The 18380-nt window shown below is 38.7% G+C and overlaps 1 protein-coding gene across 1 annotated transcript; it reads left to right on the top strand.

Moving 5' to 3' along the window:
* Nucleotides 1–4956: 4956 nt before the first annotated feature.
* On the top strand, nucleotides 4957–18378 carry LOC132989295 (solute carrier family 26 member 6-like). Its single transcript, XM_061056827.1, has 19 exons — nucleotides 4957–5205; nucleotides 6420–6559; nucleotides 7605–7715; nucleotides 7807–7979; nucleotides 8094–8258; nucleotides 10910–11062; nucleotides 11286–11368; nucleotides 12077–12224; nucleotides 13455–13568; nucleotides 13683–13760; nucleotides 13874–13969; nucleotides 14075–14181; nucleotides 14297–14366; nucleotides 15606–15698; nucleotides 15867–15977; nucleotides 16075–16413; nucleotides 16518–16572; nucleotides 16811–16941; nucleotides 17076–18378. Exons 1-19 carry the CDS (start codon nucleotides 5066–5068, stop codon nucleotides 17100–17102), a joined length of 2334 nt encoding a protein of 777 aa, XP_060912810.1. The 5' UTR covers nucleotides 4957–5065; the 3' UTR covers nucleotides 17103–18378.
* The last annotated feature ends 2 nt before the right edge of the window (nucleotides 18379–18380 follow it).

Below are 18380 nucleotides of genomic sequence, written 5' to 3'. Positions count from 1 at the left end.
CAAAACACATAGTAAGCCTTTAAGTTAGCCAGACCCATTTGAACTTAGCTATAACATTACATATGTAACGTAATCGTTCAATATCTGCCTAACTGCTGTGTTAGTTACCTTGTCCCGCTCCATTTTCTGTATATTTTCTTCAGGAACACCTCAATTCTGAAGAAAGGTCCAGAGACCTTCATCTTCATCAGACAGCTGGTGATTTCTGGATCTTCATGTGTGGGATATGCAGGGAAAGAACATCCAGCTTAATAAAGTTAGATATAGTAACGTTAACGCTGATGTTTTAGGGATGGCATTAGCATCATTCCTTCCTCTTTTGCACACAAAATGCTAGAACTTACTGCTACATAACTTAACCTGTGGGGCAGAGAAGGACAACAATAAAGACCACAACCAACACCCTAATTAGCTTGAACAAATTATAGTTTGCTAACAAGCAATAATAGGGTTAGGGTTTTTAGGCGTTAGCGTTAGCTCTAGTTAGAAGGCTGATTGACCAGAGACTCATTAAATGATAAAAAGCCATTAATAAGATGTCATTCTGGTATAATGTTACACAAACACATACATTTAATATTAACTAGTTAGCCAATTAACAATTACTATAGCTAATATCTGATTCTCCACCTTGTAATGAGCTGCCGCTGGTGTACTGTGCACTCCCATAAACAAACCTGTGCCTCCTCATAGCCACCACCCTGATGCAGGCAAAAAAAATAATTCTTCATATGAATGCAATAGGCTTCCGTAGAAACTTTAACCAGATTAACCAGATTGCTTACATTTTCTGCTTTCTATTTCACAACATTTAAGAAGGAAACATTGTAGCCTACTTCTTACTCAGCTACATCAATTACATTTTACATATGACATGATTTGTCCTGGGTTATAAATTAAGTAGCAGAGAAATCATTCACTCCCCCCTCCCTCACAGAGTATTATTATTGATCAAAGTAACCTTTGGAATGGGGCCGACCTGTGTAGGTGGAGAGATAATGGACTAATAAATAGGCCTATATAAAATACTTTTAAACCAAATCCACCTGAAACAGAGCATTGCATGTGCATAAGTATTAACAATCTACTCATGTCATCAGTCACCAAGGCAATCTACCCTGTAACTAGCCTACATTTTTATGGTTATATAGCCTAGTTGTTGCTGATCTTTGTGACTTTACAGCTCCATGTACTTTGGTTAAAAAAAGTTAAAGTTAAAAAAGTTAAAAAGTTTTCTAACAACATCTCCACGCACAGTTGAGCGTATTACACCACAGCATGAGCAAAACACTGTGTTCTGTATAGTTTACTGGAGGAGCAGATAAATCAGTAACTCAGGATGTGTGATCCTTCACATGTGCTCACATGTCTCACAGGTCTGACCCCATCTTCATCAGGAACTTGATCAACTGTGATATGAATCACGTGATATTTTTGACAGTACATGACCACAATCTACAATTCTACAATTCTACAATTCTACAATTCACTTAGCAGACGCTTTTATCCAAAGCGACCTGCATCAGAGAGTAAGTACAACACAAGCAAGGATCTAGAAAAAAGTGAACAATGTCAGAAAGAGCAAACGATCAGCTTTGAGTCCGATTGGACACACAGGTGCTGACAGGCATTGCACAGAGGCAAAGCACAACATTGACGGCAGTTCTTGAGGGCTCCAATCAGTATAGAAACCATCTTATAAGTCGTCGTTTACAAACAAAAACCATCGTAACAACCATCATCATCAATAATATCGAAACCATCATCATTAAGTTATCTTGCAATCAAAAGAGGGTGTGACACACGTCAACTGCCTCTCCTGTTGATGCTCAGAGAATTAAATTTGAGTGCTCAGCCCAAACAAAGCCTGACAACGCCCCACTATCAATATCTACTCAAAGCAAGTTTCGATTCTTCCACCTAGCTGACAAGACCTTCCTAGTTTTCAGATCAGAGCTTGTTTTGCTGGCAGTTTCGGATTCAGATACCACATACATGTACATTTTAAGCTATTTTAAGGCACTTTCTGTACAAGGTTGCTATTATTTTTTTATATGTAAATCTGGGGGCGTCAGACCGGTTCCCTCAGTCTGTGGGAACCCGGGGTTGAGAACCGGAGGGTTGCCGGTTCAAGTCTTCCTATTCAACATCTGTAGAAACTCTGCATAAATAAATTGTCTGATTAAATAATAAAACACTTCTAGAGAAGGGCACTGTGATAGTTTACTTATTTTACCCAAAGATAAGTAGGTAGCAAGCATTGGGGACTTTTTATCTGTGGTGATTAATAAACATTTGATGCTGAGTCTTTTTTTTAAAGCAGTCAGACATGTTATATGGGATCACTCAGTGCTCATGTTAAAATTGATGAAGGAACATGTCGCCGGGTTTACTACTGTGGCTCGGTGTTTGAAATAATTCCTTAACAAATTTGAAGTATATGGCACTGATGAATAAGGAAAATTTCGCATGTGAAAATGTTATCCACCCTATCAGTACTTACTTAAAGGACCTGGTCAATGAAGGTTTCTGTATTTTTTGTGGTATTTGTTAACAGGTAGAGAAATTAACACTATAACAAGAGTTTTCCTTTAATTAAAATTCATGAGTTGGATAACATAGGCGATTGATTCACAAATAGGCCACAACTTCACCAAAACGTTTCCATTGTTTTGTGTAGAAAGATAAGAATGTCTCAGCTTAGTTGGAAATGAAACTATATGATGATAGGAGAAGATCTACGTATTTATTTGCATTAAAAAAATAAACAAGTACGTAAGCAAGGAGAGAGTTTTTATTTCAATTTAAAACACATGATGTTATATTGCTTGTTAATGAGTAAATGAGCTAAAGGTGTGAGTGTGTTTGTAGAATGTTCTCTCATTTTAAACTTCTCATCCTTTTCGATGTGCTTGTTCATCAAAATGTCAAAACACTAGACCTTTCATCACCACGTACATGGCGGGGGTTGGGGTTAATATGTGCAATGTTCCTGTTGAACACTCATCTATTATTTTAAATCATTGAAAGGCCAGTGAAAGGTTTTCCTGTGAGACACATGTTCCTGTGTATTTATTATTTTATTTTTTGACTGAACTGGCGCCACACACAAAAAATCATTGATTGATTTTTAAAAACCTAAAGAGGCCTTGAAATGACAACGCAAAGTTGTTTAAATATGTTATTAAATTCAAACCTTTCTACCCCGCCTTGTCAGAAAAATGAAACAAAAGTGAAACAAAACCACTGAAGATATGATCAATAGAAATTATATCTAAGTGAAGCCTTGCTTGGTTTTTAGTGTTTGAATTATCTGGTTTTATTAAAAAGTAAAAATATAGATATATATTTTAGGGTTCAGGTAACAGTTAGTGGGGAAATTTGACGTTTTCAGAGCTTTTTTTACTCTATTACTTTATCTGGAATTTTATTTTGAAATGATTCATGGAAAAACATATCTGGTGGTATCTGCATGATCCTGACTGTCATTAGGAGCTGGCTTTTCTTGTATCAGTTTATCATGCTTTGACCTCCTTGTTTCAAACATTTATCACGTGTGACATCTAAACATTTGATTGTATGTGGTTTATTTTCACACATACTGAAGAAGAAGAAGAACTCAAATCAATAATGCAAGTGCATGTTTCAACAAAGACCCTGTAGAACATTAACCAGTGCATCATAAACACCAAAGAGTTGATATGGAAGGTGTCATGCACGGTTGGAAAACAAGGAGAGGTGGACCCAAGTGCAGAATAAACTAAAAGTATTTAATAATCAAAAAGGCCAAAGGCAAGCAAAAACTTACTTCCAGAAGTTCAACAAAAAACACAGGGATCAAAAAACAGGGAGCCACACGAGCAAAAACTGACACTGCAACATACAACAATCAACACTGGCTACTTACAACATACAATGAACTGACACAGAAACACAAGACAAGAAACACTGATTACTAGAACTACAACATAAATCAAGAAACACTAAGATACACAGAGAACTCAAGAATGTAACATAACCACTAGAACAAAGTAACACAAGGATAAGAAACTACAAAATAAAACAGGAAACACTTAAGACTAAACTATGAAACATTAAGACAAAAAACACACAAGGGAAACATGCAACACTAGGATGGACAGGAGAAATTAAAACATTGAAACCTAAACGCTGAAATACAAAACTAAATCAGACCAAATCATGACAGAAGGTATGTTATTAGGCAGGTCACTGATGAATTAGTGCGGTAAGGTTATCGGGTTCAAAAAGAAATGGGGTTCATTGATCAAGTTTGGAAGTGGTAATGATATGTTTTCCCTTTTAAATATACAGTTTAGAAAAGGAGCAATAAAAACACATATTGTGTTTGATACTCTAACAGTAAGGTTTGAGTTGTTGTTTCACTTTCTATTGATTTCTTACTTTTATTCAATTTTATTCCCTGACACTTAAAACAAAAAGGCCTGAAAGAGAGTGACCTCACATTTTCAATAAAAAAGGCAGCTATGAATAAAGTGAGCCACTTCATTTATAAGAACACAGAGCATTTTATAAAATGACCATACAAAAATCAATCAAAATCTACTTATTTATTTGGGGTTTCTCTATTTTTTATCCCACCTGTCAATGTCCATAAGCATATTTGACCACGCCAGCAGCACAATTTGTCATGACTTGCATCTTTACAGTGAAAATATTGTTACATTAAACGACACTGTGAGTTAGAGTCACAGTTTTAACCAAGTGAGACCTCTCAGTTGTAGTTTCCACTCAGTTAATCACTGTAAGAGATCTACAAACACTCGCATACATAAGCAAACACACACACATAACCTCAGGTGTGCGTGTATAAACTGTGGGGTTGTTATCTTATAAGGGACAGGAAAGGAGCGGTCACTCCCACAATTCAGTAACAACCACTGTCAATAAGTATACAAGAGTAGGGAGCTCACACTGTTGATGTGCAGTTGTGACTGTCATTTCCATTCAAGAAGACCCTCAGGCAGAAAAAAGGACTCATGCTTTTGTTGAAATCTGTGGAATTTTTGGACTGATAGACCTGGACATGGAGGCACAGGACTGCTCAGCTGAGGAGTATTTTGTGCAGAGAAAAGTATTGGATGAGTTAAGTCTGGATGAAGTGGCCCAAAAAGGGACCTGGTCCACTAAACCAACTGTGGGTGAACAGGTGAAGGAGGCCCTGAGGTAAGATTGCAGAAGGTTAAAGTAAAGAAGAGGGGGTGTTGAGTGGGAAAAACACTGAGACAAACAATGATTCCAACTGACAAGAAGGATACATTTGGATTGTAATGCATTTTATTTTAACTGCTGTGTGTGTGTGTGTGTGTGTGTGTGTGTGTGTGTGTGTGTGTGTGTGTGTGTGTGTGTGTGTGTGTGTATGTTGAGCTCTACTGTTTTGTTCTGATCCTGTTAAAAGTCTCTTGTGAATGAGTCGTGAATAAGTTTGCGTTGAATGCAAATTCTCAGAGTGGATGTTTAACTCAAAGCACTTTTCAGCCATGCTTGAAAAAAAAGCTGACAAATCAGAGTTATTTAATGACAGTAGATGAGCAACGTTCATTATATGATATAATTTCATTACAACCTGTGACACATGATATAAGACCTTATAATCAAATAATAAGACAACACAACAACCCAGGTCACATAATGAAAAGTAACATTTCAGCAGTTTGTCCCTGGGGATGGAACAAGTAGCCAAACCCGTTCTTGGAGAAAGATATCTCATATCTCTTTACGCAGGCAAATTAATATTAAGACATTCAACTCAGTACCACATTGTACCTCTTTATGGAAGTCAACGTAGCACGCTGACATGCTGGTGTTATCCAGTGAGTTACTGTTTACCAAGACCAGCTGATAAAAACATAAGCAGGTGGGACAATTCACAAGTCTCATTTGAGGAAATGATTTATTTATTTTAAAAACTGACAAAAAAAAATGTCTCTGGTGAGTAGAGGCATGTCCTAATATATTTTTGACTGAGGTGGCCCAACTGGGATGCTGATTTATGCAGGGGTGTGGGCACACATACACAAATGACTAGCATGTATTTACTCTTTCTGTCTCATCTTATCCCATCTACAGTACTTTATCTACTAATTTCTAAGATCATAAGATTCCCGCCCATAATCACAATTTCAATAACAAAAGAAAATGTGCTACCCTGAAATGCAAAGAAAGCTACTAGCATTAGCCTGCGTACCGCAAAACAGCTCAAAAGTTGATTCAGATGCAAGTCCTGCTTCTGACAAAGCAAATAGTCAATCAGGTTTAAAGATTTTGTGCTGGCACTTGGGGTCCCCCATCTGAACGCTCCTGTTTGTGAGATATTTATTGAAAACGTTCAAATTGTATGCTGCGATGTGAATGGTATGTTTTTTTTCCCTGGAATTCAGGTGTTCTGTTCCTAGACTGAAGCAAACAGTGCAGAAATGGATCCCTGTTCTCAGTTGGCTACCTCGCTACTCCTTCAGAGAAAATGCCATAGGGGACCTGGTCTCCGGTTGCAGCGTGGGCATCATGCATCTGCCACAGGGTATGAATATGGACAGTGGAGGAGCTGAGTGAATCCACATCAATCCTTATGAACTTAGCAAACATTCATTTTTTTGTGAGGTCCTCTGATTTGCTTTCTTTGCATATGTGAAAAGAGAAAATCAATACCACTCTGAGACTGGTCAGTTAAGTATGATTTGCTAATCCTGGATAGAGTTAGCTTAATGTATCCTAGCATAAAAAGGACAAACGTGTGAAGAGTCGGCATTAGAACTTTGAATGACTATCCAGGAGAACGAACGCTATAGTTTAACATAAAGAGTGAAAATAGATAGAAACAGAGACTAAAAGAGTGGGATAAAAAGAGACTATCAAAAAGACAGGCAGATGTACTGACAGCATAACAGACACAGATAATGGATTCAGTAGCATCGCCAGAAGAAAAAGTTGCTAAAATAAAGTACACAAAGTTTGCTTAGCAGCACTCCCTTTGTGTCCAAATTAGTAAAACATATCTAGTGTGATCAATCCATTCAAGAGTTATACATCATTTGAGGACCTCATTTGAACCGGCAAGTTGAATAAAAGAGTCCTCCTAAATTGTCATAAATTGGAGAATAAGCATTAGACACCAAACATCTTTAATATTTTCAACATGGTCGTTTCTGCTGTAAAGTTTGGTATATAGATTGGGACTAATTGGGATTGACTCGGTTTTAAATGTGGCCATTAAAGGAACTGCAGCTTTTGGCACCTCTGGCTTTGCTTAATTTTTCAGACAACAAGGTTTATCGAGTGGTCATGGCACAACTTCGAAAAAAAAAATCGTTGCAACTGACCATGAAATTATAAAAGAAAAGAAAATGAATGAATACAAATAAGTGATTAAATAAGAGTTTTACCTTTTAGTCTAAGCCAGGGTTATAGTAAAACCTACTTCCTTCCTCTAGCTGAAGCTGGTAAACAGACATAAAAGTGTAATTTATTTGGCCTAAATTTCATCCCTAACTTCCAATTTCATTTATTCCTTAAACTGTTGTTATAAATAAGGTATGGACTGTGTTTTATTTATTTTTATATATCAGGCATGGCATACGCTCTTTTGGCTTCCCTACGCCCGGTGTTTGGCCTTTATACCTCCCTCTTCCCAGTGCTGGTCTACTTCATCTTTGGGACTTCCAGACACATCTCCATAGGTGAGTAAAGAAGTGAGAAAAATGAACTCAGCATGTTTTGTGTGTCTCTGTGCATGACATGCCTATATATATATATTTTTTGCACGTTAAGGTACGTTTGCTGTGATCAGCATCATGATTGGGAGTGTGACCGAGAGGCTGGCACCAGACAGTAACTTTATTGTCAATGGGACTAACAGCACAGGAAGTGTGGACATTGATGCACGTGACGCACACAGAGTACAGATAGCGTGTTCTCTCACTGTCTTGGCAGGAATCTTTCAGGTGTTTCCCTTTTCATTGTAATCTTTAGGAACTGTGTGCGGCTCTGAACAAACGTTTTAAGTCATATATCTCTACTTTGAGCTTACCCCTTCTTTCTATTTGCTCTATTCTAAGATACTGTTAGGATTGGTCAAGTTTGGTTTTGTGGTCACCTACCTGTCTGAGCCTCTGGTTCGAGGCTATACCACAGGATCAGCATGTCATGTATGTGTGTCCCAGCTGAAGTACCTGTTTGGAGTCACACCGACTCGCTTCAGTGGTCCCCTCGCCCTTATTTATGTGAGTATGTTCTGCATTATACTGTTGTCATATGAGACACTTTGTAACAAGTGATTAACCTTTAGACTAGGGCTGATGCTTTTGTTGGTTCCCTTCCTACACTCCTTTTAGGCTCTACCTAAAAGAGTCAGCAGCCAATAAGGTTAGCTAAGCAGAAATACTAAAGCTCTCATTACTCAGTTTAAAGGTAACAATCTTGCTAATAAGTTACCAGCACCTCTTCAGCTCACTGATAAACATAATGGCCCTCACTTATCAATCTGGTGTAGAAACCAACGCAGATTTGGGTGTAGAAATCACCTTAGGACAGAGTCCACGTGGGACCTATGAAACGTGAGTATCTGGTTGATCACGGCGTAAGCAAGATTCGGTGTTGATAAGTGTGGCGGCTGGAAACGATCGTCATTTAAATACCACGCCCCTATTTATTCACGACTCAGCTGTCCTCGCCCCCAGAGTTTACGGCATGGAGATACGTAATACGGCAAAGAAGAGAAACAAGATATGACCTGAGTGCATGACACCATAACAGAGAAGTAAAGAGGAATAACATTGTGTTGTTTGGCAGCCTGAAATGTAGGATTAAAGAGCTTCAGAAGAAATGCGCCTGCATGGAAATCTCAACAGCGTTGTTTTTAAATGTAAAAAATGTAGAACATCCGTGATATGTAACGTACATAATATAGGCTATAAACAATTTTTTTTAAAATACTTATAGTTTAAAAAACCTGGTCAGACCATACGATCGCTACAATGTAGCCTAGTGTTGTGTCTTAAAAGAAGCAGCTCCCGGAGCGGAGGACGCCAGCCGGACCCCACCTGAAATAATCCCAGATCGTGGAGCGAGTGGCTTCTTTCATCGGTTCAGCCTCAATATCAGGCACAAGTGGTGCAGGTGAACCTGCATCTGTGTCGGATAACTTCGGCTGCACCAACGGGCTCCGTGCTCGCCATTAATGAGACTTTAAAAGAGTTGAATGAAAACCTGAAACGTCCTGCATCGCATGAATAAAGTGTTTGATCAAACGCTGTGTAATGTGCACTTCTCATCCGATTAGCCTTCTTTCCAAACATAAGAATTTAACACTTACATAAAAGAAGGTCCTGACTCCGTCTTAGAGCCCCCCGGATTTCTTTATTCGTTATTATGTCACGTAGTCTCTGGCCTGTGCGTCTGGCTCCATGTGCGTCTGCTGTGCGCAATTACGCATGTGGCACATCAGCGTATTTATTATTTTAATCTCCGGACACACCGATTAATTATGATCTAATGTTGATGTTCTGTATTCCTAAATATTTCATATTTCAGAGGCTAAAAGTTGTATTTACTATCCTCTGGCAGATTTTCTGTCCTTTTAAAGTAAATGTTTTTAGTTTTTCTGTTTTAATTTGTCTCAGTATTTTCTGCAGCGATATCTGCAGCATGAACGTTTAACATGTAATAACCGAAAGCAGCCTCTCTAATCTTTAATCTTTAAAGTAAATCGATTAAACAAACAAAAAATCATCAAATAAAACACACAACTAAAGAAATCACCCGACAGCTCGCGCTGCTCCACGTCATTTAAAAAGCAATGTAGCCTACAGAGATCGTTAGAGGTGGAGCGTAATATAAAATACATTTTAGATATCTTATCTAACAGTGAATCTGTGAATCTCTATCCATCCGTCTTAACAAGCACTGTTATAGTATGATCTAATTATTATCCGTCACAGATAGAGTCCACACTGAGTTGAAAACGTGCGTACACGAACTGAGACCTGGCGTGAGATTTGAGCGTACCCTCCGCTCACGTCCAAATTGATAAGTGACGAACTTTGCGTGGAAATGACCGTACACCCATGTTTCTGCCGTACGTACTTTTGATAAGTGAGGGCCATGTTTAGAGTTTTTAATCTGTTAAAGAAAGTCTGCATAAAGACAACGGTTTTCCATAATGCTGGTGGTTATGTGCAAGACATTTCCCGACAATGACAAATTCCTAAAGGCAACCTTGTATGTTTACACAGAAATACTGTTTGTACATATTTAATATTAAAGCAGTTATATAGGTTGGTGTTGTGTTGTTGTTTTTGTCTTGTTCAGAATTTTACAATCTGTTTTATGCTGAATCAAGCCTTGTGCTATGCCAAGCCTAATGTTCTGCAAGTGCAGTGTACATAATACAAAAGATATAACAGATCTGTGAGAGATGCTGTCGAATCCTTTGTCATTTTTTTACTCTTGAAATTGTATCTGTTTGTGGCCCAATCAAATAAATAAACAAGATGGCCTAACTCAAATGAAATAGTGGGCCATTTTTTTTACTCTAGACATTTTTATTTGAATTGGGCGCGACCTAAACATTCGGGTGATTCCGATTTATTCAGCTGCCTCGGCATGCTATGACAATGGATCATAGAATGACAGGATCCAAAATTGAAGCAGCTAAATGGAAACTAGCTATTGTTAATTATATCATTATAATGCACTTTTCCTACTGTTGGGTTTCAAAATGGCTCTGTGAGAAAATATTTGCAGTATGCTATGAGTCAGTTTTGTCAAGCAGCTCTACTAGACTTTGTTGCTTTCTACGCTATATTTGTATCAACTTGATTTCTGACTTTCTTCCTCTGCATTTTACTTTTCTCCTGAACTCTTCCCATCACAGACTCTAGTGGATATCTGCAGGCTGCTCCCTGAAACTAAAGTTCCAGAGCTGGTGGTGAGCCTGGTGGCGCTCTCTGTTCTCATTGTAGTTAAAGAAGTCAATGCCTGCTACAGACAGAAGCTGCCTCTACCAATCCCGATAGAACTCATTGTGGTAAGACCTTTCCTTCTTCCTTGGTTTCTTTCTTTTTATTTATACTTGTATACAAATGATGTGTTGGTGTAATCCACTTGTCCACTAGGGGGCATCAGGACCACAATGATTCTACCTGACTGAGGGACCTGTGACCTTGTTTAACACAAGAAGTGGGGTTATAAAAGTAATGATTTACCCCACACACTAAAACAACTTTCCATGTGGCTTTTATTTTCAAAAGATCATAGCAGCAACAATCATCACCCACTTCTGTGGCCTTCCGGACACATACAATATTGACGTGGTTGGAGAGATTCCCAGTGGGTAAGTTAATCTTTGTGTGTTTGAAATGTGGGGCAGATTCAGGACAGCTGCATGTACAAGACTGTGTAGAATATAAACAGACACAGAATTGACTCATTTCCTGGTTTTGTGGAGCTGTTTATTAGGAACACGCCCTTGAAAAGGGGGCACAGGGTGAATGAGTTTCTAAAGATCCATTTATTGCTCTAAAAGCTTCTGGGACGAAAAAGTCCATTAGTGAGAAGAAATTCCCCAGAAGGCAAAAAGAGGGATGTGACAACATAGTGTAGGCCTACAATAACAGATAGAAAAGCTGCCTCTATTAGTGATGGAATTTTGATTTTTTTTTTGGGACCTCTTGTAAAATGCTGATTTGAGGTTTTGTGTGTCTTTCTAAATGATCAGGAGTTGTGAAAAACTGGTTAAGTAACAACGTAACAACAACCTGTAGAGGACTGATTGACCTCTACAACAAGGTCAAGCAAGCAGCTGATAAAATGCTTATTTATTAATCCTTCTAGGGGAATTTTGTTTGGAGCAGATCGTAGCCTACATACTGTAAACATAACTATTCAGACATTTTTTTTTTTTCAATGTTAACAGTTTCTATGAGCTGTCCCAATGCTTCAAGCTGTTTGTAAAGACACCTGTGTGTTAGCATTATGTGTGCTGTACAAGGTTACAGTGATAAAAAAAAACTCTAACATTCCTAATTTCATCCTGCTCCAGCCTCAAGCCACCCCGTGCTCCAGATTCCACATTGTTCTCAAAGGTGATAGGCGATGCATTTGCAGTGGCCATTGTTGGATACGCCATCAACATTTCCCTTGGCAAAACATTCGCCCTCAAACATGGCTACAAGGTGGATAGCAACCAGGTGAGAAAGACACTCAAACTTGATAAGCTTTTGAATCTAAAAGGCCAAACTTTGATCTAATATTAGACTTTGGTCATTGCTGCTCACTAGTGATCATGGCTGTCCATAACATCACTATCACCTTGATCTGGACCCAGACACCCAGACAGAGTAAACAATAATGACCTTTGTTTTTGTCTGAACATTTTTGTGTAGATGCTCAGTTCATTTCAAATGTTTTTTTAAAGATAATTTATTGACATGTATTACAAAGGAATTCATTTTTTCATTTGCTTTCATCAGTTTCAGTTTACAGGTTTTTCAATTCTTAAATTATAGTAAAATTTGTTAAAAAAAACAGATAAATAATTATTTTACAGTGGCTATGTTTTCAGCAGCACTGCATTTTTTCATTTTTAGAAAGAGTTTTCCATTCTTCATAATGCAAATTTGAACAGTTTAGGAAAGGAATCCCCATGTTCAACATCAGTGTCTGGATTATATCTAATAGTAGATACACACAGACATTTCGATCGCTTAAACCTCTCAAGGCGGTGAGCAAAGATGCATCAAAGCCAATAATGTCTATCTACAAAAATATCTTCTTAGAATCATGTTACAAAGACATCCAGGATTCACTCCACAGTCAGACGCATACATTGCTGCAGTACCAGTGAACCTGATATGTACATCTGGTCAGTTCACCTCTTTACTGAAGAAACACTACAACACACACGCAAACACTACATGTCCCTCTTAAAACAAAGATTAACTCAATGGACAAGTTCTGAACAACCTGTACTTTTCAAATGCTCGTGTGAACTCAGTTGTTTTTGAAAAAAAATATTTTATTCTTATCTATGGCACACAGATTTATTCACACACTTACAGCGGCATGTGACTGGGATTATGCTCTCTGGAGAGTGACAGGCTGAGAGCACTCACAGCCACTAAGAGCAAGTCTGCTAAATCATTAATGCCCAACCAGCTTTATGCAATCAAGTGTGTCTTAAATATGCTTGGCACAACTCTCAGTGTGGCAGGGGTGTGTTGACATTGCCATAAAGTTAATGAATAGCAAACTACTGGATTGACCCAAAGGTTAGAGACTGCTCACATACTATACTTAGACTAAAGTCTCTATTGATAGCTCCAAATGCTAGTATCAATATCAAAGACAATCCAGATTAGCCTATACATGAGTATAAATACTTTCATTTGAAATGTTGTGTCTTTTTTTTCTTTTTCTAGGAGTTGATTGCTTTGGGTCTTAGTAACACTGTTGGCAGCTTTTTTCAGTGTTACTCTGTGACTTCCTCCTTGTCTCGCAGCCTTGTGCAGGAGAGCACAGGGGGCAAAACACAAGTAAAGACACTTATAGTCATAAACATAAACAGCACAATTACCTCTGAATACTTCTTTTTCTTATTTTTAACCTGAGAACTATATTTGTACACGTGTGTGTGTTTGTCCTGTCAGGTTGCAGGATTGGTTTCATCCATCATCGTGTTAGTCACGATTCTGAAACTAGGTTCTCTCTTTGAAGATCTTCCCAAGGTAATGCTCTCCCTCCAGTGCTGTTTTCATCCAGTGATCAGTAGGGCCTATATCTCTCTTTTGGATTTATAAAGGATGTGGGTAATACATCTGTATGTGTATGTGTTCCTCAGGCTGTCTTATCTACAATAGTGTTTGTGAATTTGAAAGGAATGTTCATGCAGTTCATGGACCTGCCCATGCTGTGGAAGACCAACAAGGTTGATCTGGTACGACTAAATCCTGTTTAAGAGTCATTCTGCTCGGTTAAACACTGTGTGAACCTTTTAGCTCTTTGAACCTGCTGACTCTTGAGTGTTCTCGCTGCCCTCTAGCTGGTGTGGCTGGTAACATTCACAAGCACCATCCTGCTAAATCTAGACCTTGGGCTGGCTGTCTCCATCGGTTTCTCCATGCTCACTGTCATCTTCAGAACACAACTGTAACTACACACCATTAATTATTCATTCTGCAAACATGATAAGAGATTTTCACGAGACATTTTTAGAGCTATAAATTACAGTTATTTGTTTTAAATGAACATTGATATGTTTCAGCCCCCGCTACTCTATCTTGGGCCAGGTGTCAGGCACTGACCTCTATCTAGACATAGACAGCTACAGGGAGGTGAGTCTGGACTCTTTTGAATCATTTTCATTCAAAGGCCTTTCAAGAATCCTTTAATCCAAATGATACATTAACAAAACATATAACAAACATGTATTACCACTTCAGGATAAACTTAAAAACTATATGATCCCCTGATTTCACATAAAGCAGGACCATCTGGTAAAAATCATTACATTTTTAAAGATTCCTGCAAAATGAGTAATATAACCTACTCATCATACATATAATTGCTGTTATAAGGTAGTTTGTAGGACTTACTGTGCTCTAGGTTGTTTTATAGTATTTACAAATATATCAACAGATAATAGAAGTGTCTTTGGGTTCCTAGAAAAGCGCTATAAAAAAACAATATATTATTATTATTATTATTATCATTCACTGCTTAGTTTTTTTCAGCAACAGACACGATAAATAGTTAATATCATTTTTTAAGACAACCTTCCTAGCTAGGGTCAGACAACAGCCATTGTCGTTAGCATTCAACTTTCTACATGTACCATATTTTCAGCAACGTCCTAGCTACCATTAGCTAGGACGTTGCTGAAAATATATAATTTAGGCAATGTAACAAAATACAATGGGAAAGGCTGAATTTGTAGCTTAGACATGAGCTCAAAACAAAAAAACTAGTTAATGTAGGCTAATTCCTAGCTAGCTTAATGTAAGTATGTGTAATGTTATCCAGAGAGTACTTGAATGCTAGCATTTTCTGTTGTCCAAATGTTATCAGATATTTTATTTTATTTTAAATTTGACCAGAATTCCCTCTGCATTGTCACTCTTCATTTTCAAGTGCCATTTTAACTGCCAGGCCTAGATTAACAGATCAATACAGTAATCAAACAGTATGAAAGCGTTTGATAATCCCATACTGATTAGGGTTCTAGATGAAAACGGCTACTTTGTAAGTATCACAAATGGCTGCAGATTCTGTTAAAACCAGCAATCCACCTTGTATTGTGTTTGAGACAGTCATCTCACAAATTAGGCAATGGAAAGTGACAACTATCTACATAACCAGAAGGCTGAATAAGAAAAATGTGCTTTCTTCCCCTTTAAATTTGGCTGCACTCTTCCTTACTGAAACTATAATGGATAAAAAGTTCAGCCTCAGTCATTAGTGTTCTAAGAACCCCATTTAGTCAAACTACACCTTTGGGAGGCAAAAAGTGCAAATGAGAGCAGAACGGAGCATGAGTTTCTGAACCCCTTCTGCTTCATGATGTGTCCCTGCAGGCTAAAGAGATTCCAGGAATTAAAATTTTCCGTTCATCAACGACTATCTACTACACAAATGCTGAGATGTACTTGGAGGCCCTGCAAGAAAAGGTGTGTGTTCATGAATGTGGATGTGTGTTTTGTGTGTGAACTTGTTTTTGATTACAAGATTTAATCCCTGTCTGTTGTCTACAGCACCCTAAACTACTCTCATTATCTCTCTCACTCGTCCCACTTTCTGCTCCCTCCTTTAACGTGATGCTCGGTCTGTTTGTGCAGAGTGGAATTGATGTCGGGAAGCTACTGATGGCGAAGAAGAAAAAAGACACAAAGCTGAAGCGTGAACAAGAGGAAGCTCAAAAGAAAGCTAAAAAGGAGGCAAAGAGACAAGTATGATATTCTTTATTACATTATTTAGAGCTACTATAACATTTAAAAAAAAAAAGAAGGTTTAAGTCACTAATTTTAACCTCTTACTGTTTGGCAGAAAAAAGCAGTCAGCCACCTGTCCAATGGCACGTTCTCTTTGAAGGAGGAGAAAGACTCTGCTGGACAAAAAGGACAGAGTCAAGAAAGTGGTGTGGCCTTAAGCACCACACTCTCATCTGAAAATGGCCTAGGTAAAGGTCAAGAAAACTTGGCCTACCGACACGATACTGAGTCGGACTCAGATTCAGAAACAGGTTGCAATAAAAGCATCACCCAGGCATCACACGACTGTGATGACGAAAGGGGAAAGGCCTGCGGTTCATGCACACACAGCATCATCTTGGACATTTCAACAACCAGCTTCGTGGACACAGTCACTGTGAAGACCTTGAAAAATGTACGTGTGTCAGGCAAAGTGTGTGTCTCGTAAATCAAGAGTGGGGGGGGGGGGGGAAATAAGACTAAAGCAAACATGAAGTGATATCTGTGTGTTTCTCCCAGATATTTAGGGACTTTGGAGAGATTGACGCAGAAGTCTATCTCGCAGGCTGCCAAGGTGAGTAGTGCAACAGACCAAACAGAGACAGAGGGAATGTCTGTAATGCTGACGCAAGGCACTGGAGCTTTAGATAATGAATACATCAAGGTCTCAGTCTCAGACTGGCGCCACATTGTTCCCTGTCCCATCAGTCCAACATCAATATTTATTTCTATAATCCCAAAATGCTTTCTTTATCATGCACTCATGAGGCCGCTCATCGACACGCCTGCTTTTCTGTGTCGTCATATATTAGCCTGTGTCGTGGAGCAGCTGGATACGGCAGGTTTCTTCTCAGAGTCCATCCCAAAGAGCAGGCTGTTTGTCACAGTGCACGATGCAGTGCTTCACATTCTCAAGAGACTGAGGCGGACAGACTTTGTCCTTGTGAGTTCATCTCTATGAATATCAATTACACTTTAAAGGCTCTCTCCGCTTTGCTTATCACTAATCATCGCTGTAATAGGCTACAGTCTGAAATGTTCCGTCCCCTCAGACTCTAATCTTTTCTATCTTTTCAGGACGTGCCTTGCAGCACTAAGCTGTGACCAGCAGGGGTCGTACTGTTCCAATTCTCTCCATCCTCCACTCAAGACTGCTGGCTGTTTCATTGGTCGCTATTGGCAGTCATTGTCTCCTCCCCGTTCAGTGGGGGAAGAATGCACCACCTTGACATGGCGGCTGGTTGCCATGGCAATGCAGGGAGCCATCACTGTGGCAACGGGCTTTTTATGATATCGTCTAATGAGATAGCCAGCGGTACGTCATTGCAGCGCTCTCCTCCGTGGTGTGCGAGAGAGACAGAGAAGGGGCGGGGGTAGAGTGGGAGAATGTAACACTGGACTAATAGGAGTTTGTATTTTTAGCCTGAGTGAGAGAGTAGAGAGAGCGAAAGGTTGACTGTAAGGAGAAACTCATGTGTGAGAGGTGTGTACGGGCTTGTGTCTGCGTGTCAATCTATATATTCCTGCAGTCTGCCCTCCTGTTAATCCAAATGTCTTCCATAATGTACCATGAAATGTAAATATTTGTCACTGATAAGGCCTGGATGTTACCTCTATCAAGGGTTCCTAGCCCCCTTCCACGGATCTACACTAGAAGTATGTACGGATAAACTGAATTTATAAGCTATTTATGTATATTGTATTATATTTCAAACAGGCAGCAGCTTTGAACAGGCCGTGGGCGTATTTATCGTTGGTATTCACACGTCTGATTCCTCAGACATCTCCTATTTCCAGATAGTGTCATGTTATCATCTGCTATCATAACTGTCATAAGCTAAAACTGTATTGTGATAAAAGCCATGTATCTGTCCTGAATATATTTAGATAGCCTTTTCAAATTTTAAATCAAAAAACCGTACTAAAGATCTACCCGAAAGGCCCATATATGGTTTTCCTAATAGTAGTAGCTTGTAGATGTTTGAACAAGGTGACCACAACAGATGCCAACCTCCAGAAATGAATGATCTACTCGCAGGAGCCACTGAAATGTGTGTCAGTGATCCTGAAATGATCGGCTCCCTGGATTAACCACTCCTATGTAAACAGTGTCAAGTGTTGTAAATTACAGAACACACATCTCCTTCAGTGCTTATAACTCAGGTTTGTGCTACTAGACTGATCATGATCTAGTTTTCTGAGAGATGTTGGACTAATTAATTCTTTTTTTTTTTTTTTATCCAGGTATAGAGGTACATATTTTATTTTTTTAATTTGTAATGTGACTGAACCAGAATATTTTTTTGAACATATCTCAAGTAAGTTTTGCAAATAAAGTATAAATGTGACCATGTAAATAAAGAGTCATAAATACACATTGGA

Source organism: Labrus mixtus, chromosome 15, assembly GCF_963584025.1.
Source record: "Labrus mixtus chromosome 15, fLabMix1.1, whole genome shotgun sequence".
Taxonomy (NCBI): domain Eukaryota; kingdom Metazoa; phylum Chordata; class Actinopteri; order Labriformes; family Labridae; genus Labrus; species Labrus mixtus.
This window is presented reverse-complemented; position numbering and strand designations above follow the sequence as displayed.